This window comes from Rhinolophus hipposideros, assembly GCF_964194185.1.
Source record: "Rhinolophus hipposideros genome assembly, chromosome: 12".
Classification (NCBI taxonomy): Eukaryota; Metazoa; Chordata; class Mammalia; order Chiroptera; family Rhinolophidae; genus Rhinolophus; species Rhinolophus hipposideros.
In genome coordinates, this window is record NC_138058.1 from 58,072,201 (window position 1) to 58,098,685 (window position 26,485).

Below are 26,485 nucleotides of genomic sequence, written 5' to 3' on the forward strand. Positions count from 1 at the left end.
GGAAAGATCTCAGCCGGTGTGAACTATAGATGAGCAAGGAGTGAGATCTCCACTGCTCAGGGAAGCTCAGTTGCCATGTTCATAAATAGCACAAATCAGTGAGGGAACTGTGGGAGCCCCAAGGAACTGGCTCTTCCCTTCTCCTTGACCAGGCTGCCCACAGACAGGGAGGATAAGCCTTTTTTCACCATGAGGACTCAGCTTCCTTTCCCCGTGTAGGGCTAAGGATTTGGGGTCGGGGCAACAGAGTAACCTGTATGGTCCTTAGAGCCATCTGGCCTCTGTGATCCTGGCAGTGATATGGCACGGACCACGCTTTCCCCCAGAGGACTCCACCTGGTATATTCTAGAACTTCCTCTTGGTCCCAGAGCAATCCACCTGGCATGTTCTAGAACTAGAGAGCTGAGGCCCTGGCTAACTCTGGAGAGTGACTTGGTATCCACACTTTTGGGGGGCTCAGCAGAAAAGAGTGGAAAGACCAGAAAGACTCTGAGAGCCTTGAGGAAATCTCACCCATCTGCAGCAGGAGAGGGTGAGCAGAGCCAGGAGCTCTTCACCTAAGGTTCAGGTAAAGACGCACAACCAGGTACCATCCAAAGTAGAGAAGCCTGAATCTGGGTGGTCCCAATGGCCACTCCTTGGCCAGCGCCCCCACAGAAAAGAAACTCCTAGATTGGTTCTGCTGTCCCCTCCCCACCCCATCATCTACCATCCCCAGACCCCATTCCTAGACTGCCTCTGCTTCACCCCTGCCCTTCCCACACCTTTTGACCCACCTCTCCCTTCCCTGTAGCCTATGGAGCCTGGAGCATTTGGGGAAAGGTTGGCAGTGTGGTCTCCTAGGTAGACAGCATCGCATGTTTACATCTGATTCGACATCTGATCGAGTCTTCCCTGATTGTTTTGAGTGTTCCTAACTCAAAATATGTGCAATTCCCAGTGTCAATCAAACTCTTTTAAACAGCAGCTGCCACTGCTGTTGCCTGACAGAGCACTTTCGAAACTCTTCTATTTAGCAACCATTCCAGCCCCAGCTTGCCTCACGTCATCCATGCTAACAGTCCCGGTGGCTGGTTGAGAACTCGGCAGCTCTAATCTCTCAATAATAAGGAAGGACGGTAAGGGAGATGTCCAGTTTCTCTGGAAGGGCTGTTTAGGGACAAACAGGGATTTGTGCCGCTCCCCACATACTCAGTAGGCACGCATAGGTAATTTACTGGCTCTGGCACTCCAGGCCTTTGGGGATGGTACACCCATGATGCATTGAAATCAGTGCCTGGCATGGCCCATTGGCCTACGGATGACAGATTAGGAGATGATGACCCAGTGGAGAATCAGGAAGGTGGGCTACGGGCCCCTTCCCCACTGCTGTGCAGGAGCTTCGGGCTGCTTTGCCTTCCCAATGCTTCCATCCACCGGGGAACAGTTTCTTTCCATTCACTGTCTCCAAGTAGCTCTGAGTGCCTGTTCTCTCGCAGCCTGGGAGCAGCATCTCCCTAACACTGGCAACTGCTGTAAAGCGATCGGGACAGCAGTATGAGGGCTGTGGTTTGCCACTTGAGAATCCCAGCCTAGCTGTGTTCTGGGGTTACACAGCCCCAAGCCAGGGACTCCTCTATAGACTGTGTTCCCCATGGACATCCGGGGAAACCGGAGCTGTGAGTCTGCAAGACTCGGAGAAATCCAGTGAAGGCATGTGAGACACACGTGCCTCTCATCACCTTTACCTCCTTCCACACGCCTCACACTCAAGCCAGAGGGGCCCTGTCTGCTCTGACACATCCCTCACTCCAGTTCCTTTACTGGAGATGCCCTCTCCTCACCGCTCCCATCCCCACATCCAGATCTTTGAATCCTTTCCTTCCTTCAAAGCCTCCTCTGTGAAGTACTCCCCGTCTCCACAGGCTGATGGGATTCCTGCTTCCTCTGAGCAATCGGAGCATTTTATCCACATCTCCCATGTGGCACTTCCTCCTCCTACTTCATTCTACACTGACATATATACCCTGCATTTCTCCACTAGACAGTAAGCAACTTGAATACGGCGTTCCTGTCTGATTTCTCTTAGAATCCTCCATAGGCCTTGAGTAGGTCCCAATACAAGATAGGTGTGTACGAAATGCAAATCCAAGATAGGTGCCGATCAAGATTGTTATGAAAGATGCCTGTCAGAGGTAGGTGCTCAAGCGCCAAGAGCGGGCTGGGCAAGGCGGGCGGTTTCTCTTGCTGCCCGTCCCTCATGCACACGCATCCAGATGTCCAGAACAGGATTGGGAGATTGTCCACCGGGCACCTATCTACCCATGCCCAACCAAGCACCAGCCCTTCCTGCTGCTCTATCCTGACTAAGGGCAGGGTGGGAGGTAGACGCCACCATTGAGAATGTGGCCAAAAGAGCTGCAGTGGGCTTGGCCATGGGTAAAACAGATACAGGCATTTTCTCTTTAGAATTGAACCAGATTTGGACCCTCTAATTGTGAGTTGCAAACAAGGATGATTTGATGAATGAACAGATTTCACAAGATGGGTGAAGGCATAGATGGGTTTACTATGTAGTTCAGTCAAGAATAATCAATCACATGGTTCAGTGTGAGGTCGGAGGGATAGTGGATGGGGGGAGGGGGGTTCACAGTATGAGGGATATAAATGATGAACGTCTAAGTATTACCTTGTTTTGTACACCTGAAACTAATAAATAAATTAATTAATAAAAAATAAAAAAAAGAAAAAAAAAAAAAAAGAAAAAAAAAAAAAAAAGAATAATCAATCACAAACATACTATTTGCTTGTGGCTTCAAGTCTTTCCCTCAAAGAAGGCAGTAATTGTTCTCTGGCCAGGAATAGCCAAGCCAGCATCTAACCCATTATGTGTTGATCCGAGGTCATCTGCTCATGGGCATAATGGGGGTTTCCAGCCCCAGCCAGCAGTTCACTCATTGACTGTAAAGTTGTGCTGCCCTTCCTGCAAATCACGAGTGAATATTCTTTCTTCTGCGTGTTCCTTTCCTATGAGCATTTCCCCGCATTGTTAACACTCTGTATTTTATGTTTCTTCCGCCCTCTCTGCCCTGCCATCTCCACTGTCAGTCTCCCACTCCTGCCAACTCTCCAGTTTTCTGCTCTTGCTAGCCCTAGCTGCCAACATGCTACTGTGTGGGTTCCCTCTCTCTCCCTTTTTCTGACGGCTTCATTGAGCTATGGTTTCCATACCATGAAATTCACCTGATTTAGGTGTACATGTCAATGACTTTTCGCAAAACATACAGGTTGTGCAAAGAGCACCATAATCCAATTTTAGAATAGTTTCATCACCCCAAAAAGAACCCTTGTGCTGCTTGACAGCCAATACTGTTCCCACCATGCCTAGCCCCCGGCAACCACTACTCTGCTATCTGTCGCTATAGGTTTGCCTATTCTAGACATTTCATATAAAAGGAGTCACTCGTATGAATGGAATCATGAGGTCCTTAACCTATTAACCTATTGTCTGGCTTCTTTAACTTAGTGTGATGCTTTTGAGATCCATCTATTTTATAGTCTGTATCCTGGTCCATTCTGTTATACTGGGGAGCAGGATTCCATTGTACGGCCATCCCACATGTAGTTTATCCAGTCGCCAAGTGAGGGCACAGGATCCCTCTTTTGATGTTTTAACATCCACACTAGAAACTGCACATTCTTCTGCAGGTCATTCTGGGTTGACTTTCTGAAAGGTAGGAAAGGTTTCGAAAGTTCTCAGGAAATGTTCATTTGGCAGCAGGAAAGGTCTGGCTGACTGACAGCCTTCCAGGAGAATGACTCCCCAAGAGTGAAACAAACCAAAGGAGTTTTCGGTTTTCCCCACTCCATGGCCTGCCCTGGCCACAGTCCAAGGACCTGACTCTGCAAGGCTATGAAAGAGGTGGAAAGCAATAATGTCTCAGCAGTTTACTGTTAATACTTATGACCCTCTGCATTAGTTACAAACATCCCCAGGGACCGTAGTCAGATAATTTAATATGTAACAACCAGCTGGGCACTGTACAGACCAACCCCAGTCAGAACTGATGTTGGACACTGGGGATCCTTGAGACACCCGCCCCCCGCCCCCCATGTGAGGGATTAATGTTTCGTTTGCTGGTTAGTGGGGAAATTCAGGGGGCACCAAGGAAGTAGCCGGGCTGCCTGAGGCAACACGCAGGGGCTCTCAGGGGACAGTGGCCCTTTATCAGTTGGTACAGGAGCATTTTCATATTTAATTGATTTCAACTCTACCTGGGAGCCCCGGCTGAATATAAAGCCTACCCATTTTCACCCACCTGGCACACCTAGAAAGTGAGAGAGTTCTCCTCAGAGTTTCCATGAGTCCTAGAGCCAAGCCCCAGACTCCGAATTGGATTGACACACGGAACAATCCCTCAGACAGGGCAGTGCTCTGTGCTGGACCTATAGGGAGAGATGCTGACTGCTCCCCTCTTGCAATTGCTCTGAGCTGAGGTAAGGCTGATAAAAACGACTCAGGCGCCGGGTATCAGCACTGTTTGCGGGATGCTGAATCCTAAGACATGGCCAACCCAGGTTGTTCCTCACACACACTCCTTTTAACACACGTACAGGTTCTGGCTGCAGATTGTCGCGTGGTGGGGACAAGGATCCAGAGCCACGGTGGCTTTTGACAATATCTCCATCAGCCTGGACTGCTACCTCACCAGTGAGTGCGCCCTGTCCCGGGCACTTGTTCTCCAACCCAGACTACCCCGGGCCTCGCTGTCCCTTCTTGTCCCTAAGCCCACTCCTCCTCCACCTTCCCTGGGGCATAGTCATGTCTCTCCCTGCAACTGAGCCTCACTTAACTCAGCCCATCGGATCTTCTCTATTCTAGTCAGTGGGGAAGACAAGATGCCACAGAACACAGCACTCAAATCAAGAAATCTGTTTGAGAGAAACCCAAACAAAGAGGTGAAACTCTGGGAAAATACACCAAGAGAGACCCCCATCTTTGACCCTACAGGTAAGGGTTCAACTGACAAATTTGAGCAAAGTCATGTTTTTGTTGCAAAAAGCAGAAGAAAGATATGTGCTATGATTGGGGTGGGAGCTATGTGTAAAGAATAAAATAGTCAATTTTTAGAAGGAAATCATGTGCACCCTGGGTATAGGGCTCCAAGAGGAAGCTGTTTGGTTCTCTTATTACCTGGGCAAATGGAGCTTCCGAATGTTGAGCAAAGGAGCATCTCCCCTCCGTGCCTGGGGAATAGCCAGGTCCTGACACAAATGCGTAACCAAGCTGGTATCCTCTCCTCAACTCAGTCCCTTGAAACCACTCCCCATTTACTGAACAAAGCAAACCTTCCATCAGATGTTTTTCTCCTCATAAAGGGGGTTGGGACCAAGGCTAAGGTTATCTGTTGCACAAAGGCAGGCTAGCCTGTCGTGGGTAAAGCCCCAAAAGCTTCAGGTTCAGCACATTTACCCAAAGCTCAGCTCGCTTCCAAAGCTGCTTCATTCAGCAGCCCCCAGGCTAAAGGACTTCTTGTGGGGGCCCTGCTGCTTCAAACACAGGCCTATTCAGCCTCTGGCCCTAAACCATGGATGTGACTTCTCAGCTACTCAGTGTTGCAGGAGGAAATCCCTGGGAATCAGTCTGAAACGCAGTATGCCGTTCCTCAGCAGCTATTAGATCTGAGAGCTGAGTGCCAAAGAAGCTGATGAAGTCCCCCAGGCCTGACACCCCACGTCGAGGGGTTCCCCCAGGTGGGCCTTGGTGCCTAGGTATGTGAAGCTTCTTCCTGTACGAGTAACCTGGAGAAGCAGGAGTACAGTAGATGATCCGCCCACGCTCTTTTTCCTATAAAAGACAATTCTTTATTAAAATAATTGATAAATGATCAATCATTTCTATTTATAAATGTGAAATCCTTGTTTAATGCAAAATACAAAAAAAAATAGAGGCTTCTACCTTTGCACTAAATTAATTGATTATCAACATATTAAATAAATATTAGCTTTCCTTTGTTTTCAAAGAAATCCTTTCCTTTCTCTCTCCTGAACAGTTGCCTAAGACTAACTGTCCCTTCCTGATTCCTGCCTGATCTAACTGCTGGCAAACCAGGGGAAAGAGTTCATTGCCTTTCCCACCACCTCTCCCTTTTCCTCTCTTCACCTTTAACTAGAACCTCAAAATACCTTTTCATTTTTCCACACGAAAGGGAACGTGGCATGCTAAACTGCAGTCTCTCTTTCCCCACCCGGCCTTGTGGTTCATGGTTCATGAAAACATCTAACATGAGGGAGGCAGCCTGCTGCTAGTCGGTCAACACCCCTCCCCCGCCCACCCCATCCTAATGAGTTACTGCCATTACTTTCTGGCCCTTGCTCAGCCACTGCCTCCTGCGATAAATTCAGGGTGGTGCTAAGCAAACATCACGGCAAGCCCCTGCCCCACCTAACCACCAGGACTACGTAGCTGGGGCTCCAGAAACACTCACTGATTGACTGGTGGACACTTATATTTGAGCTCAGCTCTCAGATGTCAGCAACTGAGTCCCCAGCAGCCAACAGTTAGGAAATAGCCATCCACCCTGCCTGACGCCCAGGTTTATTGCCATATAATTCCCATTGTCCCTAAAAGGCTAATTGATAAGGGTCTGCCCAATGGCCACTCAGACTAATGAAATCACACGGTGGCTCAAAAGCAGTGATGCCTCCCCCCCTGCACCTCCAGATAAAATTAGAGGTGAGTGAGCGGCTAGAGATTACAAGGGCTGGAACACAAGTTTCCTCTACTGCCCAGCCCCCGCCTCAGAGCCAGAGTGACACACAAGTGGCTGTGGGTCAGCGTTCTGTCTCCAGACCCCCTTCTGAAGGAGGGACCCCAGCTCAAAGGGAAGAGGACATTGAGACAAATACGTCCCCCAGCAGCCTTAGGAGACTCCTTGGAAAGGCTTTAGAGAACCAAACAAAGAGCCATTGCTTTCCCAGGAACCCACTGCCATGTCAGGAGCAGCTAAGGTGAGGGAGAAGCTGAGACAGGCTCCCAACACCCCTTCCCCTGCTGTGTTGCAGGAGCAGGATGCGTCTCTTCCTGAGCCTAACAGACCTCCCAACCCCACCTTGCTACAGATACTAGCAGTGTGTAGTAGGGGTGTCTCTGTGTTCATCAGGAGGATTTAGAGGGGGGAGGGGAGCAGGGCCTCCTTTGCCCACCACCCACAAGACAACGTCCACCTAGCCCCCTTGGCCAGGATTCAGCCTCAGGTCAGGGAGAACAGGCCATCCCCTGGGTCCATGCTGAGGTCCACTCTCGCCAGCTTGAATCTCGACCCACCTGCAGCTCTTTCACACGTCCTCTGAGGGCACTTCAGTGCTCAGAGATGCTGGGCAGAACAAGATCTAGGTCAGGAGCTCCAAGAACTCAGTTTAGAAAAGGCGAGTACAAGTAGACAAATGATTAAGGCCGAGCAACGTGCCTCCAGTGAGAGACGCCCCAGGCAGAGGAGGGGGCCTGAAGGAAGAGAGGTCCAGTGGGCTCATGAGAGGCTGAGGTCATGGCCATGCCCACTCAGAAATAATCACCCTGCAAACAGTGGCCTGGCCGCCACTTCCCATGGGCCCGGCGCTGTGAGCAGCTACAGCAGGGATCAGGGGAGCCGATACTCACTGTTCTGTCACTTCTGGCCCAGGAGAGCAAAGTGGCCCATGAAACAGCAGGTCCCCTGCAACATGAAGCTTAACCAAGCTCAGAAGTTCTACCTGGGCGAGAGGGCTGCGGCCCAGGAGGGAAAGGAAAGGAAGGAAACACTCCATGAGTACACCTGACCTTGGGCGAGGGTATTTCACACGTCAGCTCATCTAGTCCTCACTGTAACACAGGGACAGCTGCTGCTATTCCCATTGTAGGGATGAGGAAGGTGAGCTAGAAGAATGTAAGGGTCCCACAGCTGATAAGGAAGGAGACCAGGATGTGGCCCTGAAGTCTACATGCTTCCAGCCAACTAAGCTACTTCTGAGTATCCAAGTCTCCAATCAGAGATCACCACCAAGAATGAAAAGAGTGGGGAGCACATTCAGAGGAGAGCCCCTGCAGGGCTGGTAAACAAATCAATTATCAGGGGAGACAAGATAATATGATTTCCTTCCCAAAGTTCAGTGCCGTCCATTTCTGCGGGGCTGAAACAAGGACAGCTGGTGGCATTTCAGCTCTCCTCTTGGCAGGCGTTAGAGCAACTCCTGGAAATGCACAGGCCACATTGGGTTTCCAGAAGATAGTCACTCACAAAGCTTCCAAATTTCCCTAAACACTCCTCTCTTCCCCCAATTCAGCCCTCCCCTCTGACGAGGGCCTGACCCTCTGGGTCTGGGGTTTCCTCACCACGACCACCACCCCAAGCCCACTGGCCGGAGCTGAGCATCCAGGCAGGGAAAAGCTTGTCCAGGTGCTTCACGGAGCATTCTTGGAAGCCTGAGTCACTTTCACTAATCAGATGAAGAAACAGAGAGAGAAAATGGGGCAAGTATTAAGTCTGAGAAAATTGTATTTGTCAGCTTTGCACATACAATTACGCTAACCAAATGGTTGGGATAATGCAATCACAGAGTTACAGAACTCTACCCACACCCCCCTACGCCCCCACCCCCCGGCTGTAATGAACATGAGGGGTGAGGAGGTGCAAGCCGGTTCTGCCACCCTCTCCCTCTCTAAAAGCCCAGGTAAGGACAGGCATGACCACCAAGGCCCACTGGGGTCTCTCTGTCTCTCCCTCTCCTGCAAGCTCACTGTTGTACAGGGAGAGTGGAAGGGAATCAGCTCAGCTTATCTGAGAACCAGTTTAGACCTTGGCCCAATCCACAAAGATCCATCAGTCATGGAGCCCTGGCATCAAAGCACAGCCTTGCCTCTGAGTTGGTTGGTGACAACTGGTTTACCATTTTCTGAGTACGTATTTCTTGCCAAAGGTGGGAGGGGGGACATTTAAACACGAAAAGAGCACTGGCCTTGGCTGGCCTGTACTAGCAAGCTGTGGTCCTGAGTATTCCCAGCTCCGCACACCTTCCAAGCCCTTGTCTGATACCTGGGCAGATAACAGCTCATGTGAGAGGGGCTAACGTGGACACAGACGAGGGTGGAAAAACTGGTGTTTTTAAAAGTCAAGGTTTGAAGTAGACAGTCTCCCGCTCCACAGTTCTGAGGGGCGAAGGGATATGGCATAAGGAAACCAGAGCTCTGTTTGGCCCAGCTCTCTAATTAACCCATGGCACCGTTAATGTGCCCAGAAATAAGGGTGACAGACTGTCCATTTCCACACACGCTCCTGGGATTCAAGAACAGATGCCAATTCCAATGAGAAAGTTTTATGTGTTTCATATAAATTGATTGGGTCTATTTCTGCTAAATGCATTATCCATTCACCACAGAACAACTATTAGAGTTAATAGAATTTGTAGCCAGAGCCATTATGTTCCAAGCACGCCCTTCTGAGGATGACAACATTGTTGGAAGGCAGGCTTTGCTCGGCCAGCCCCCCTCACTTAGAACCTGTCTTCTCACTCATTGGGGGTCTTCATTTACATCAGAGCCTTCTGCATTCAGGCCCTGTAGGCGCAGGGAAGCTCACTTCAGCAGCACACCCCAATATTGAGGATTCACCCATTCCTAAATAAATAAGTTCATTTTAATCCAATTCCAAAAGGCCTATCACCTGCTGGCACTGCAAACCACCCCATGCCAGGTCAGGGGCAGAGAGGCAGCTGGAGTCCCTGCTGTAGCCGAAGTTCTTCACTGGGGGCCACTCTTGGAAGCAGGAGGCCCCACGGCATTGGAAACAAGTAAGCGTGGGAAGGCTCGGAGCCCCACTCACTCCGGGGGAACTCAGATTAGGCTCTTGGGTCCATTGCATCATGAACAGCTTTCCCCAGAAATGCGCAGTGACAGAATTCGGCACTCTGTGAGTGCAGTAGGAGGCAGGCCGGCCAGCAGGGACCTATATCCAGCCCAGGGTTTCACCAAGTGTGTCTTCACATCATCTGCTCTGGTCACCTAGCTGGAGAAAGGGGACCTGCAAGTGCTACTTATTAAAAATACCGATTCCTGGACCCCGCCGACCTGAATGTCTGGGAATGGGAGGTCAAACTGCATTTTTGATGAACTTTCAAGGAAAGCCTGATTTGAAAGAAATCTTAGGAACCCCAGATGGCAGCCCAACTTCCTCGAAACGTATGAGGAGCCTGGGCCTTGGGAAGGTGGAGGTGAGCTCCGAGCCACCGGGCACTCATTTGAGGTTTCAGCTTTTGGACAGCACAGGCCTCGCATTATGCTGTTTCCTCTTCCTACAGCAATAATGCCCAGTGGTCATAGAGCAGAGCTGTGGGCCAGGAACTATGCTGGACTCTTTCCCATGCACCATCTCATTTCCTCATGCCTAATGTGATCCTCCTCTTACAGATGAAACTGAGGCCCAGAGACATTAAGTAATTGCCCTGAGTTATAACGTGTGTAAAAGGCTAAACAATGTGTGTTGATGTTTGAAATCACATAAAAAGGTAAAGTTTTCTAAGCCGGATAACATTTGGAGGGGCATCGTTGTGATAAAGAAACCTTTGAGGAATCCCACTGACGAATAGGTCTTCTAGAGGAATCTCTCATCTCTGAGAAGCCCCTGCTTCTAATGTCAGTGTTTGCTTAAAGAGCACATCTGCATTGTCACTCATATTCAGCGCCCTAGCACACAGTGCACCTGCGCACAAGTGAGAAAGCTGATGACTGCAGCTAATTGGCGTCCCTCCGTGCACCCAGCCTTCACTGTGCACAGGGAGGGCACGTCTGTCAGCATCCCTTCAGGTGGGGGGGGAACAACACTAAGATGTGGGCAGGCAAGTTGCCAAAGATGCAACCGCGAGGCCCGTGTCCTTGCTCAGCTGGCCTGCTGTTCACCCAAGTGCTGCGTGATCTCTCTATGATACTAATTTAGATTCCCATCTATTTATAGCAAGCAAACTGGTGATGACGCATGAAGCACCAGCCTTTACAAGACTCACAGGCCCTCCAGTGACTGTGGAGGGCCTCGCGGTTGCATCCCAATTAAGATGTCACTCTTCATTTGGGTGTGTCTCCCTTCCCCAAACACGGCTGTGCTCCAGGAAGAGAGGTGGCATGGAACTAATTCGAGATTCATGATCACCATTACTGACGTTAACAAGTCTCTTCCAGTGTAAGAGACTTTGTACGCTAGAGAGCCAGTCAGCATCTCCAAGGGGTGGCCACCACCAAGGCCCAAGGGCTGCTTGGTAGCCAAGGGACATGGTGATGGTGGTGACATTGACAGAGTGGAGGCCCCGCTCCCTGGGGCAGAGTGCCCACCTGCCACAGAGCTTCCAGGTGAATGTTCCCTGTTTGCAAGCTGCCTCCTCATCTGTACAGGGTCTATAGTTACTAAGCACAGTCGGTGTACCTCATTTGATCCTTCCAGACCCCCAGACTGCCCAAGGACAGACATCACTATCAGGAAGCAATATGGCACAGTTTATAAAAGTACAGACTACCTGTGTTCAAGTCCCAGCTGTGCCACTTACGTAAGTCACTCCTTTCTGTGCTTTTGTTTCCCCATATCAAAAAAAATGGGGCCCATAATCTTTGTGGGGCCCATATTACATCGTACAGTTTTGATGCCGAGCCCTGTGCTGCGTGCCGTGGGGCCTACAGCGGGAATGAGCCAAAGTGCCCCTCATGAAAGCTGCACCACATAAGCCTGATATGAAGCCACTGTTAGCGCAGCACAAGAGAGACTCTGGTTCCCTTTCCAATTTTCAATCGAGCACACCTGGAATTAGGACAGGTTCCCCCAGTCCATGGCTCTGACTTTATCCTGCCCTGGATGGTGAAAAGGTCTGCATCCAAGATGGGAGCCCTGCCGGTTACACTGACCCGATCATCATTTTTTAAAAGAAATCCGGCGTCCTTTGAGAAAACAAGGAATCAGCAATGTTGATTGACTTGGAACTGCCCCACTCTGGACCCCAGGGGAGAACTAGGGCAGCGTCATGCAACTCTGATAGACTCAAAACCACCTCACAAACCTCCTTTCTAACACTAGAGCCTAGTGGTTGGAATTATGGCAAAGCTGAAGACAAAAAGCCTTAATACCATATCTCAGCATTTCTTAGCAGCCGAGAGGACTCATTGTCTTTGTGTCTCCCGGCTGGCCTGAGAAAACATGTTGTTATTTCCTATTTGTTTCAGTGAAAGGTTACATAAGTGGGAGACAATAAATGATCCGCGAACTCTGGTCTCAGCATGCCTTGATTAAGATCATTTAGCTTCACACTAGCAGAACACAAAAGGACCCTCCATCAGTGCAAGTGCATTAAGCATTTGTGATTTGGGAAGTCCACTTTTAATTATTGTCCTCCCAGGCTTGCTGGTTCTGCCTGCAAAACAACCCTGCTTCCCCTCAGAGCCTTTTCAGCTCTCTGCTTGTTGCAGCAAAGCTTCAGCGGTCCTGGACACAGAAATGTTATTTTGTTTAAATTTATCTGGGCCTGGAACTGGACAAAGGAACTAGGAAAAGAAAGGCTGAAATGCTAGCTCTAGATCACAAAAGGGGATCCCTCTCACTTGCTCCCCCATTACCAAGAGGAAAAGGAAATAAGAGGTAGAATTACCTTAGCCTTCACTGAGTCAGGGATAAGAGAGAGGGCACCGAGCGGAACTGAGCCCAGCCAGTGCACTTCACGGTGGGTTTTTACATGAAGGATGAGGAGTCCCAAGAAACTACTGGTTGCTAGGCAGGTCCTTTGGAGTGGCTGGATAGTTATCTACTGCTTAGTAACAAATTGCCATGAATGTAGTGGCTTAAAACAACACACATTTGTTAAATTACTTTCATTGGATCAGGAAACCAGGCACAGCTCAACTGGGTCCCCTCTGCTTCATAGCTTCTCATAAGGCTGCCGTTGAGGTGTTAGCCAGGGCTAGGGTCTCATCTGAAAGCTCAACTGGGGAAGGAGTCGTCACTCCCAAGCTCACATGGTTGTTGGCAGTTCCTGGAGAAGCTTGGGACAGAGGGTGGTGGGGGAGAGAGACAGGAGAGAGACTGCTAACAAGATGGAAGTTACAATCTTATGTAATATAATCATGAAAATGACATTTTTGCTGTATTCTGTTAGTTGGAAGCAACCCACAGGTCTTGCCCATATTCAGAAAGAGGGAATTATGCAAGGATGTGACTACCAAGTGGGAGAGATCATTGGGGACCACCTTAGAGCCCACAGACACAAATATTCACAAAGTACCTAGTCAGTGCCAGGTAATAGCAAGATGGTAAGTGGAACAGCAAAGAATCCTAGAGACCAGGTTCTAGCTGTGCGACTTCAGGAGAATCAAGCCCTCTGGGCCCCAGTTGTTTCATCATCCATAAAGTAGGGGTAGTAATTACCTGCCACAGTTCTTTCTCAGAGCTGGCTATTGGAGTAAGCAAGGGAGATCATTTCTAATGGGCTTTGAAAGGTACAAAAGAATACACTAATAGCAAATGTTTTGTGATATTGTTATTAACATTATTGCTAAAATATATTACTGGAAATATTGGGCCAATTCATACATCCTTCATATGTTGCTTTCTATAAATTTTCAGTATATTCATATTCCTCCTCCTCTCCAACCTATGAACTGTGCACTCTTGTATTTATACATAAGTGTGTGTTCTGGGTACATTTTTCCTCAAAAGTTTTGCAGAAGTTTTAAGCAAATTTCAGTTTCTGGCCTTTGAAACCTAGCCATGTTTAAAAAAAAAAAAATGGGAGGGTAGGGTATTTTGTATTTTGGGTTCTCCTGTTCAATCAATTCTCTCAAGCCAACTCATCACAATTTGCAGGTGAAACCCTCAAACTCCACTTGAGGGAAATAAGTGACTTGTGTGGGAGGGGTACAGGATTGTCCCCAAAAGATCTGCACATCAATATAAATTGAAAGAGGGTTTTTAGTCTTTTAAGCTTGTCAAGATCTCAGTCATAATGGGAACTCCAGAACTTTTTCCAGGAGATTTTTCAAACACATCCCAGGTGATTGGATCTGGGAGGGCTGATTTGTTTTTTATAATGAATATTGACAGTAACTTCATAATAATGTGAGAGCAAACTTTATTCATTTAATTATACTTATTAAGTAACTGACAGATTGAACGATCCTTTTCCAGGATTAATGTCAACAAGTAAGGACATTAATTAAACAAGTAAGGCACAGCTCAGGCTTGTCCAGCAAGCTAAGAATCAGAAAAACTCCTCAAGCCTCAGAATAACTCCCTGCAAAAGAAGACTATTTTTTTCCCCTCAACCAGCTTTATGACTTTGATCCTACTAACTAATCATTCAGTCTATCAACTGATCAGTTCCATCAACCGTCGGGTCAGGGGAGTAGCCACAATCTCAGGAGTAAGACTAGGTCTTTCTTGTAGACTGCAGGGCACCCTGGATTTCAGTAATCTGGGTGTGGGTGTGTGAGTATGAGTGCGTGCTGGTGTGTGTGTGAAGGAGTATGTGAAGATGTGTGCTTGCTCCTTGAGAGCCCCCCATCTTTCTGCTATGCAGTCATGGGTAAGAGACAAAATACCTCTCAGCAAACATCCCTTTATACTCCCAGAACTCCTGTGGCTCACTCCATGCTGTACATTCTAATACAGAACTCTAGAGAGCCAAAGCGGCTCCCACCGAAGCACACACAGTACCCAGCATGCATGAGCTCCCCCTTCTGGCCTCATATGTGGGTTGGGGGCTGGTGTTTGGCCTACTCTCTCCTTTCTATTTTGTTTGGTTTTGGTTTTGCTTTTTATTTACCAAACGTTTATCAACCACCTTCTCTGTGACTAGCACTGTTTTGGGTCCCGGAGAAAACACAGAGAACAAAATCCACTAAGCCCCACTCTTGTAGAGTTTACCCATTAGTCGGGCAGATGACAGACTCAAATAGTGATGTGAAGAAAATACAGCAAGTTAAGGGGACAGAGATGACAATAGCAGAGCATATGTGCTATAATGACGAGGTTGTTCAGAGAGAAAACTTTCAGTTGCTTCAAATGTGTGTCAGAGCAGAACTGCATAATACCATTTGTTACTAATACTAAGATCCTACTTTTACTCCGAGGTTGGCGTGGCCTGGGAAAACCTCTGAGGCCCTTCAAAACATAGTTACCACTCTCATCAGCTCTAACGGCCTTGACCAAGAAGTGTGCAGAGACAGAGTATAGGGGTGTGTGAAGAAAGGGGAGCAACCTGGGCAGAGCATGCTTGGCTGAGGAAGTGACCCAGACGCCTGGCTCTCCACCAAGGAAGACAAGCTGAAGGCCATATCCAGTGTCTAAAGAAGCACTGGAAACCCGGTCCCAATCCAGGCTGGCATTGCTCTTTGAGGGACAGCAGCAGAAGTCTCTGGTCAGACGTTGTTTCATTACAAGTAGGTGGGAAATCCGAATTCTAGGAGGCTCCATTCAGACTAAAGTCTGAGCCAGCCAATGATGGGAGTCCAAGAAAGGGACCAATCCATAACAAATTGTCTTACAGATGACTGGTGATGTTAGTTCAGTGGCCCTACATGTGACTACTACCATGTTTCCCCAAAATAAGACCTAGCCTTCTTTTCTCTAGCTTTCTAGTCTTCTCTTTTTGGTTCATCATTTGTCCCACTTTCCTTTCTGCCCTTGACATTTGGATTTCCCACTCTTTCATGTATCCCTATTCTCCAATTCACCTTAGAGGGTCTGGAACCTGGACCCAGGAGCCAGGACTTTTGTTGTTTTGGGCTCCAAATCTCTTGGCCAGTTGGGCTGCCTGCACCTTCATCTGCCCATCTGCCAAAAGTGTTACAGTCACAAAGGCCTTGTAAGGAATTCATCCTTCATGACTTAGAACCAAACAATAAGCAAGGACTACTAGGAATGAAGCAATGAAGGGTCGTGGCCTCCCACCATGCTGCCTCTCTCTCAGGAACCAGTGGACCTTAGAACTGGAGGCAGCAAATCCTACTAATATCAACCCCAGTGGCCAAGCACCAGATCAAGGCTTTCTCTCTGGTCAGCAGACAGGAGCAGATGAGGGCAGAAATCAATGACTCTTCAGGCCTGAGTGTGGCAAAACTCACAGTTGAACCACCACTTCCCACTTCAGCCTCAAAATCAAATCCATTATGTGTAAGCTCCCGTTTGGGTGAGTCCACAGCACCAGTCTCCACATCAAATACTTTATTAACACAACTCTGGCCTGAAGCCAACTTGGGAATAACCAAATTAGCCCTGAGGCTTCCCTTAACTTAATTTTTATAGCTCTGCTTTCAGGATAGTGTTTTTCCTGTGGCCTTTGTCTTCTCTCATGTGTTACTGACCTTCCCTTGGGGAGCAGGGGTGGCTGAGAACACAACGTAGCAGCCATCACAGGAGCCATTAAAAACTCCCAGATTGCCGGGTGTCAGAGCTGTTTAGGGTAATTCAGTTCTGCAAGCAGCTTTTATCTCAACAGCCATCACTTGCTGCTCTGTTGATAGGGAGCTGACTCAAGGGGAGCTTCCTCTCAGCAAAGGGATGTCTCCCTCCCAGCAGAGAAGGACATGGGCCTCTTGTCTTTGTTCCCTGAGAGACAGCAGCACTTTCAGGCATTCTGCCTGTCTAGAGAAACTGTGTGAGAGCAAAGGAGACAAAGATGTAAAAGGGAAAGGAGATCACGTGTGAACACAGCTAATACAAAAGACAGGGCTGATGGTGTAATTATTGCTGTTACCACATCCTAACTTCTAGAAAGAAAAAAGGAAAGAAGGAAAAAAGAAAAGAAAGAGAGAGAGAGAGAGAGACAGACAGACAGAGACAGACAGAGAGAGACAGAGAGAGAGAAAGAGACAGAGAGAGGGAGGACCAGAAATCTTTGCATGAATGAATGAGGTGTGTGTGCGTGCATGCACAAATTCAGTCTGAGAAACTAGAACATGGAAAATTCACCAACTGAACACTGTGTTGCAGAAAGAGTAAATGTGACGTGTCTCACCTCAGCCTCAAGTGTGCTCTATAGTGACAGGCGAGATGTTTAAATAAAAGTAATAATTCTTCCCCCTTCCCTGTCTACTGACCTAACATGGTTTTAAAGAGCTAATCTTGCTGGAGGATGGAGGTGCTACATACGTGCACTGTAATTAAACACACTGAAACTGAAGGCCTAAAGATTCCCTGCCTTGCTTGTTCAGAATCATAGTGACATCCTTTTATCTGAGATTAGACATCCAGTATCTTCCACCATCCACCAAATATAAGGACCAAAATATAAATACATTCTGAAAATAAAGGCTTGCTGCAGCTAGCTTCCCCTCAGCCTGATACACAAGAGAGGTATAGGGCCCTCACCCAGTGCTGGGTATAATATTAAACATAGGAGGACATGCTGAAGTACCAAGAAAACATATCTGACAGTAGAGAGAGAAGTGAGTCAGTATAAAATATACTTAGTGGAAGGGTCAAATAGCCCTAAATAACTGGCTAAGTGCAGGTGGCCCTATCAAGAAAAAGTTGAATTATACTTACTGGGCTACAAAAAAGAAAAAAGGCAGAACATGATGTAACAGCAGTTCTAGGCCATGGTCACTGGAGATGTCCATGAAGTAAAACCTGAAAAACCCCACAGCCCCAGGAATAGAAATGCAGGTAAGGACCTGGCCAGGTAGATAGTACAAATCATAGCAAATGACCTCAAGTAATTCCTACGTTAAAATTTTTTCAAGGATTCTGGGAATATGGCAGTGATGGCAGTAACTACACAGTTTTTTTTTATCTCTCTTAATCCCTACTTAAAAACAGAGCAACCATGTATCAAACTGAAAACCCATGGACATATGCAACAAACTTTTTTGATAAGGTATTCACCTCCAGCCCCAAAACACAAGTGGGAGACAACAAAGCACCAACAACCACAAGACATGCATGGTATCAGCAGCTGGACAAGAGAAAGATTAGGAAAGCAACAGGCTGCCTTACAAATCTGAGAACACGAGAACCCATAATAGCCAACAAATATTTGCTAGAAATGACAGAAAGCCAACTTGAGAAGAACTGCTGTAAACTGGGTGAGGCTTTGCACAGTCCAGTGGTATGTGAGTGCTAGGGCCCCACGGTAAGATCTGGAGTTAGAGTCGTCTAGCCATCATGCCTCCTTTCCAGGAAAGGACCCACCCTGAGAAGAAATTTCTGGGAGTGAAATCAATATTGAGTAGGATAGGGATAATAGACTTTTAAAAATTAAGAGGACGTCTAGATAAAAGTGGGGGAAATAAACAGAGCCAGAAACATCAGAAAACAAACTGCCATATTTTTAAACACTATATTTAAAAAAAAAAAAAAATAGAATAGAGGGAGCTCTGTGAAGTTAGCAAATCTCCTGATCTCTAAAAGTTCTAGAAAACAAATTTCACATAAAAGTGCATAGCGGAGAAGTATTAAGGTCACATACAAAATTATAAGAAGAATTTAAAAAGAGCATAGAGGACAAAATAACACCTGTACAGAAAAATGAAGGCACACCAGCAAGACATGCCCCCAGGAGAGATCAAAATTACATGCCTCGGTTTCAAAATGAGCTAAATAACAGTAAAACAATGATACAAGACATGAAAACTAACATAATCAATATTACAAAAGATGAGGAAGTAGGTGATAGAACACAGAAAAGAATGTAAAAATGAAAGGAAAAAATAATTCAGAGATGAAGACTAAATTAGAAGGAGGGCAAGATCAAATAAACACAACAGTAAATGCCTTACAAGACAGAGAAAGTGAAAAGAGAAAAAAAAAATTTTAATAAAAAAAAATGACATACATCAAAGCTAGACAAAGAAGATCCAACAAACAGATAACAGGGGCACCTTAAGATGAAAAGTAAAGTGGAGCAAAACAAATACAGCTGTAATTCCAGAAAAATTTTCTTATTGAAACTACTTATTACAGAGCACTCAGTGTATTTAAGACTACTGATCCTGAATGAGCAATACCAAAGAATACTATAGTAAAGTTGCCAAACTATCAAAGAAAAAGAAAAGAAATACTTGGGGCACCTAAGCAAAAACAAGTGATTTATTAAAAAATAAACTTTAGAGTATCATCAGAGTTTTTTACAATAATATTTTATACCAGAAGAAAATGGAGTAGCATATATAACATAATTAAGCATAAAAAATACTAACAACATCCACGAACTCAAAGAATATGGCACCCATGAGTCCTTCCTAAAAAAATCTACTTGAAAATAGGCTTCAGACAATAAAAATGACTAGCATGACTGATACGAACATTTAACACATAGTACTTACCAGAAGTAAGCCTAAGGACTAAAGAAGAAAGAATATCACATGTAGTGGCAATATGCCCAGACATATTTGTGTAGGTAGAATACAAGTTCAAGGGATTATGGGAGAATGGAGAGCACATATATCAAAACAAAAAAAATTATTTAACAGATCTCAGCTTTTTTTATTGATGATGGTATAGTAGTAGTACTGTTACTCTGATACTGTGTATAATGAAAGATAAACTAAATGAATAACTATAGAATATTCTAATTCTATTAGAATGTTCTTGAGAACCAAGATTCTCAGCATAGAAAGAGAAACACAGGTTAATATAGAAATGGTTGCATTTGAAACCCTGTAGTCCTTCATTTGAATTGAAAGTATCAATGTGAGTTCATGAGGTATTTTGTCATACACATATGTGTGCGTTTCACATATGTTTATGTTATATTGATACACACACATTCTGTCCACTAAAGAAGCCTAGAAACAATCACCAACCCAGTAGCAGTAAATGTCTATAGCCCTCATATTATTTAATTAAAATACCTTTTTCCACTAAAGGAAACCAAGGCTTTTGAGAAAGCGGCTGATTCCAGGTCTAGGGAAGGCATACCAGTTAGCAAGGAAGCAAAAGCGCTCAGAAGGTTTACCACTGACCAAAAATTGATAATTTGAGCTTCTAAAGGATAATAGTCACTGATTAGAATTCAAAAATATGTTTAGATTCAAGTATTCATATGATATACAAGCAACTGATTAGTCAACTTTAGAGGATGATAGAGAACCAATTCACTACCTTGAAAACTATAAATAAGGAGAAAGAACTGAGCATTTATTCTTCCCTTCCTATAGGAACTGTACCACTGGGTAACCAAATAGACGAGAGGAAGCATCTCTTTATAAGTATATCCCAGCTAATAAATAAGAAGGTATAATTTCAAATATTATTATGTTATAACTCTCAATAAGTAAGTGGACCTAGGCAGTAAAGCTTCTAAACAACTGCTAACATCAAAGAAAGAAAGCCATAATCAGACATTGGTCATATGTCTAGAAGGGGGCACTGCTCCATTGTTTAAAGAATTGAGATAGGGGGTAGAAATGTTTTAACCTCACAATGGCTACAACATGTAGATTATTTTCATTTCACCCTAATAAGGAGAACAAATTATTAATTTTCATTATAGAGTAAAAAGGCGGATTGCTTTTTCCAAATTATAATAAAGAATGGTGTTGCCTAAGTTATGGATAGTGAATAATTATATTCACTTGGATTTGGGTCATGACTTTATTTAATGGGATCTATGATGGCCATCAAAATGGTTCGATATGCCACAGCTCCCATGAAGTGCAGCTCCGTCAACAGATATAGATAAAATCCACTTCCACAGATCAGAACCAAAATGGGCCAAAATATCCACATGAGCCATTCAGTACTCTTCTGCGGTACAACCACACAGGCCTTCAACATGAAACCAGTCTTTATTATTGTGATTAGTATATAGCTGAGAACTTATTTTCCTTTGTATCACGCTCTATTTCTTTGCATTCCGTTGAGCAGAGGAGATGGCTTAGCAACAGTAATAAAACCAGTACAATCACTATCTAACTTATTTTTTTAGCATTGTGCTGTATATTACTAATTGATTTGTTTCTTCTCGGATGGTGCTGCAATATACGTAAAAGGAAACCCAGTGCTTAATGGATTTTTCCTTACTAAGCTGTCTATCACCAATCAGTGTCTTGATGTCTGTGGATTCTTTATACAATTTATTAGGTTGGTGCAAACGTTACTGCGGTTTTTGCAATTATTTTTAAACTTTTAAACCACAATTACTTTTGCACCAACCTAATAGATGTGAACGACTATTAAACTACGCTTCCAATGTGTGGTATAAGTAAGAAAAAGATAAAGAAGTTTTTTGTGGTTTTTTTCATGAATGAGTTTTAATACCATAGTTTTTTTGTTTTTAAAGTAAGAGAAGAGGAAAGAGCCGGCCTTCCTCCCCTACCTGCCCCCAATCCAGGCTCGTCCTTTGAGCCATTTGATCTTTCTTCATCTCAACAGAATCTCAGGGACCAATGTAGACTCTTGGCTGGGGAAATATGAGGAGCCATGAACTCTCTGATTAGCAAGTCATCATCTCACTGATTGTCTCACTGTGACCTTGATCTCTCCCAAAACCAAGGTTTTACTTGTTGCTTTTGACCAGTCCCTCTTTCTTATATCTCTGCTTCCTTACCTTGTAAACATTCCAGTTTCTGCATTTCCCTTTTGTCACCTCCTGGCCTCTCGGGGGACCAGAGTCCTGATGCTAGCCCTGGTATGTGCCCATCATGCCCTAAAGCCCACATTGTTAGGGCTAAGCTACTACTGGGGACACAGTGGGATTTTCTGGGGCTGAGGATTCACCCACCACAGTACAGACCAGACTCTCACTTGTTCCATTACAGTGGCTTGCCTATTTTCTGGGCCTGAGCAACCTTGGTATGGTCTGTCCTGGCTCTAACTAAACTCCAGGCTCAGGGATTTAAAGTCACTTCCCCTCTGTAGAATGTTCCTTTTCTATATGGATGATGAGATAGGTGGGAGTAGTTCACAAATCTGGTTGATTCTCCTGGGAAAGTTTTTACATAATGCAAGTATTGTGCCCTACCCTTTCCCCTCTCCCGACCCCAACCTAGGATTTATCATTCTAAATCTCCAGGGCTCTGGGATCTGTATTTTTAAAGGTCCTCAGGTAGTTTGGGGATCACTGAATTCAGTAATCTCCAAGGTCCCATCTTGTTGTGACATTCTCTGATGTCTATGAAATTCTAGACAGAATGAATAAAGGGAATCAACCCAAATGGCTGTGAATAAGGAGGTTGAGCCCTATTGAGAGCCTGACAGACAGACAAAGACAAGCCAGGAGTGCAAGACTTCCTACTCTACCACTGTCCAGGGTCCCTGAGCCATGAGGGGTCATGGAGCTGACTCTGTGTCTAGTTTACTCTTTCCATCTTCTCCAAGCTAGGAGGATCCTATATAAAGATGTCGAATCTTTGGGATCAGGTTTGATGCAGTCACAGTAACATAGGCTGAATGTCTGCTGTTGGCCCAGCACTGTGCTGGAGCTGGTGAGAAACCAGGAGCGGGCCCCGCCACTGCCTGGGTCTGTCTTACTCGGAAGGGTTCTTCTCTCCCTCCTCGAACTCTCACAGTGCGGTGTTAGCTGGACGTCTTGGGGCTTTTCTTTTTCTTATTGCCCTGTGTTGTGGTTGGTTGCATACCTTTAGGTTTCCCTTAGTAGGTTGTGAGCTTCTTAAAGCCTGGGTCCAAGTCAGCTCCATCTGTGTCTCTCCCCTGACCCATTTCTCACCTCACCCAGGGCCTGGCCCATAGTAGAGCCTCAACAGCAGTTTCCAGGTTGAATGACTGAGTGACGTTTCTTGTCCCAACCTTGGTGCCATCTTGGAATGTGGGCTTGGGGTCATGGAGCAGACAGCTCGGAGGCAGCTCAGGGAGGCCCATAGAGGAAGGAGGGCCAGGCCAAGTGAGTGATTGTCTTTCCTCTTGTGCCATAGTTCACTGGCTGTTTACCACGTGCGGGGCCAGTGGGCCCCATGGCCCCACTCAGGCCCAGTGCAACAACGCCTATCGGAACACCAACCTGAGCGTGGTGGTGGAGAGCAAGGGTCCCCTGAAGGGCATCCAGACCTGGAAGGTACCAGCCACTGACACCTACAGGTGCGTATGGGGGAGGGGGAAGCCAAGGGGCAGATCCGCCCTCCTGAAGAAGACTGGGGTTCTGCCTATGTATGCATGCGCCCGGGGTGCCCAGGTGGCACACCAAGGCACAGAGGCCACAGACTCTGGCCCAAAGCAGGGCATAAGAACCGGCTATGGGGAGATAGGAGATAATGGAATATGGCAGCCAAGAAGATGTGTCCTCTATCCTCAAGGAAACCACAGACGATCTGTGGAAATGATACACATGCATGAGCTGGCCTCAAAACATTCTTTATCTTTATTATTAATAATTATAATTATAATGGGTTTTTCTTTGACTATTACTTGATGCTGTTCCAATGAGGCAGTGCATCTAAAAATGTTTGGGAAACAAAAGTATGATACAAATGAAAGCCACCGTTCTTACCCTTGAGCTTCCTTTTCCGGGCCTTCACTATTGTCAAGTAAAGCAACCGTTCTCGAGCTCTCGTCCCCTGTTCCACTCTTGCCCACAGTATTCCACTAGAGCAAGGCCAGGCTGGAGGGAAGCCTGACTCCCCTGGGCCACTTTCAGGCCACTAAGAATGCTTAGGAAGAGCTTAGACCAGTGGTTCTCTTCACGGAGTGGCATCGGAAGGACTGGAGGGCTGGTTCAAACAGTTTGCTGGGCCCACTCTTGGAGCACCTGATTTTGTCGGTCTGGAGTAGGGTCGGAGAATAAGAATGTCTAACAAGTCCCCAGGTGAGGCTGATGCAGCCCCTGAGAACCGCTGAGTTAGGTCAGACCCTTGACTGGGGTCGTCACATAGCCCTGTGGGCAAGGCCAGTGCTGCAGTCCTTCCTTTACAGATGAGGAAACTGAGGCTCAGAGCGTCAGGAGCCCCCGACAGTCCAGGAACTGCCTCCAACCCCAGACTTCTGAGTCACAGCCTCACTGTGGCTCCTTCCACCGCACAGCTAGACTGTTTAAACAGGAAGCATCGTAATTCTGTCCTTGTTGGTGCAAATGGCCCCCAGGGGCTGAATGCAGTGGGAAGTGAGCTCTCTTTCCCCTCCTGCAGCCCCCAACCCCCAGCATATCCTCAGCCCCCTGGGAATAAAAGGGGCTTCTCAAGTTGCCCTGTTTTCTGTGGCAGTCCCACTCCCGGGACCTCAGTATAAAAGCGTTTCAGGGAGAGCCCTAAGTGCTTTTTAAATGACATTCTAGGCAGGAATGAAATAACAAGGTTTGGCTGCAATCAGATTAGTTGCTCTGGGTCCCGCAAGCTCCCAGTAAATGGACGAAGACATGCAGTCGCCACTTATGCCACCACCCTGAGCTGGCCAGGCGCCCCCCTTCCTGCCTGGCTGAGTTTGCCTGGGTCACCCACTGTCCCAGAGCAGGAGGAAAGGACTCCCAGGGAGAAGGGGATGGATGTTTGTTGAAGATCTACTAGGTATTTCTCCTTCTTTTAGCAGCGAGGTAACTGTCATTGTTATTATTATTATATGAGGAGGACACTGGAGTCAGAGAAGCGTCACAAAAGATCTCCGGCCACGTGATCAGACAGCAGCCAGAGAGCACTTGCAGATACAAATGGATCCTCACACAGTAGCTTCTGACTGTCCTGCTTCCAAGGACTTTTTCCTGACTTCCTCAGAGGGACCCCATGGTGTGAAAGATTTTGGCTGCCAGATAAATGGCACTATGAAATAACAATTAATTCATTTTCCCATTTGCTGTTAATGGCAGCTGTATCTAAGTATAGCCAGGTTTTGATCTGCATGAATTGCCACAGTATGGCCATACTCTGTTGGTATAAGCCCAGCCCATGTTTCTTGTCCCAACCTTGGTGCCATCTTGGAATGTGGGTTTTGGGCCATGGAGCAGACAGCTCGGAGGCAGCTCAGGGAGGCCCATAGAGGAAGGAGGGCCAGGCCAAGTGAGTGATTGTCTTCCACTTCTCTCTGAAATACAGAGGGTGCCAAAAAAAAATGGACACACATTTTAAGAAAGGGAAACTGCATTAAAATTGTAATACTCACTATATACCAATAACAAAAGATGAATACAAGTCACGTTTGACTTCTGCAATTACAAGAGGTGTCAAAGTGGTTCCCATCAGTGTCCAGACACTTCTGATTATGGTGAACTACTGCTTGAGCAACGTGGACCAAAGTACGAGGACGTTCCAGTCCTTTATATAAAATGGCACAGTATTTGCCTATAACCTACGCACGTCTCCTGTATACTTTAAATCATCTCTAGATTACTTATAATATCTAATACAATATAAATGCTATGTAAATAGTTGTTATATTGAATGGTTAAGGGAATAATAACAAGAAAGTCTTTACATGTTTACTACAGACATAACATCATAGACCTCACTACATAGTATACGTCAGCAACAAGGTAACATTTTTTTCAAATCTTTTTGATCCAGTTGGCTGAATTCACAGATGTGGAACCCATGGGTACGGAGGGGCCTACTGTACTTCTGACCTTCATTTCATCCTTGACCCTAGATGAGGCTCTAGGCTTGGATGTTAATGTCTATTGGTCACATTACTTAATATTCCAAAAAGCAAAATTTAATAATTTGCTTTTTAGACTACATCAAAAACTCCCCAAGCCAGAATATCCATGTTGAGAAGTTAGGTGGCCTTTTTCTGGAAGACATTTTCTCCATGTTAACTAATTTTCATTTAGTAAGTGCAGTGCATCTAGTGAAATAAGCACAGGACACATCAGAGGACATGAGGAAAAGGTTCTTGGAGACAGAAAGGTTGGGAGACTTCCTTATGCAACCCCTCTGCTCCTGGAAGTGTATGGGTGCTCAGCTAGTGCTGTCTGGCTGCTGCCTGAGGCCTGGTACTGTTATTGCTCCAGCTGACTTCTCTGCCTACTGGTCAAAGGAGTGAAGGAAGGGGAAGTAATACTTACCAAGCACCTGCTGATGCCAAGATGAGGCCATTGTTGCCTGGGACGTCCTCAGGGAGGCATACAGGTGAAAGCACCCCCCACTTCTAACTGATCATTTGTCCTGGGTCCGTCTCCCACTAACTACTGCTTTGCCCACCGCTACAAAGGAAGAGGCCCACAAAGAGGGAGGATGAGGAGGCTGGGGAGAAGACAGCAGATGTGGATGGTGTGTGGAGGGGAGGGTCAGGCAACACGCAAATCCCCATCCTCTCAACCTCTGCTTTCCTGCCCTGGGCATCCCCTTCCCCTGGATTTGCCACTTCCTCTGTCAAAACAGTAGAGGTGATGCGGTCACTCTCTCCAAGTACATATGTCCTGGCGCCCAGACCTGCTTTGCAAATCTCCGTGGCCATATTAGGCACCAGTAAGGACACTGGGCCTAACATAAGCATACAAAGGTGATGCCGTCCCTGCCCAACAGGAACCCAGCCTACGGGGGTGGATGTAGGAACAAAGCATTTCAGTGTAATATAGAAGGTACCACAGCGGGGGTTTGCACAAGGCACTGCTGTCGGAGGC

General features: G+C 46.4%; 1 protein-coding gene across 1 annotated transcript in view; it reads left to right on the plus strand.

The window, feature by feature from the left end:
* Positions 1–26,485, plus strand: part of ALK (ALK receptor tyrosine kinase) — a 642,106-nt gene that overhangs the window by 568,451 nt on the left and 47,170 nt on the right. Inside the window, exons 10-12 of the mRNA XM_081068072.1 lie at positions 4,597–4,691; positions 4,863–4,991; positions 22,857–23,019. Coding sequence (XP_080924198.1) covers positions 4,597–4,691; positions 4,863–4,991; positions 22,857–23,019 — 387 coding nt within the window. The remainder of the gene's footprint in view (positions 1–4,596; positions 4,692–4,862; positions 4,992–22,856; positions 23,020–26,485) is intronic.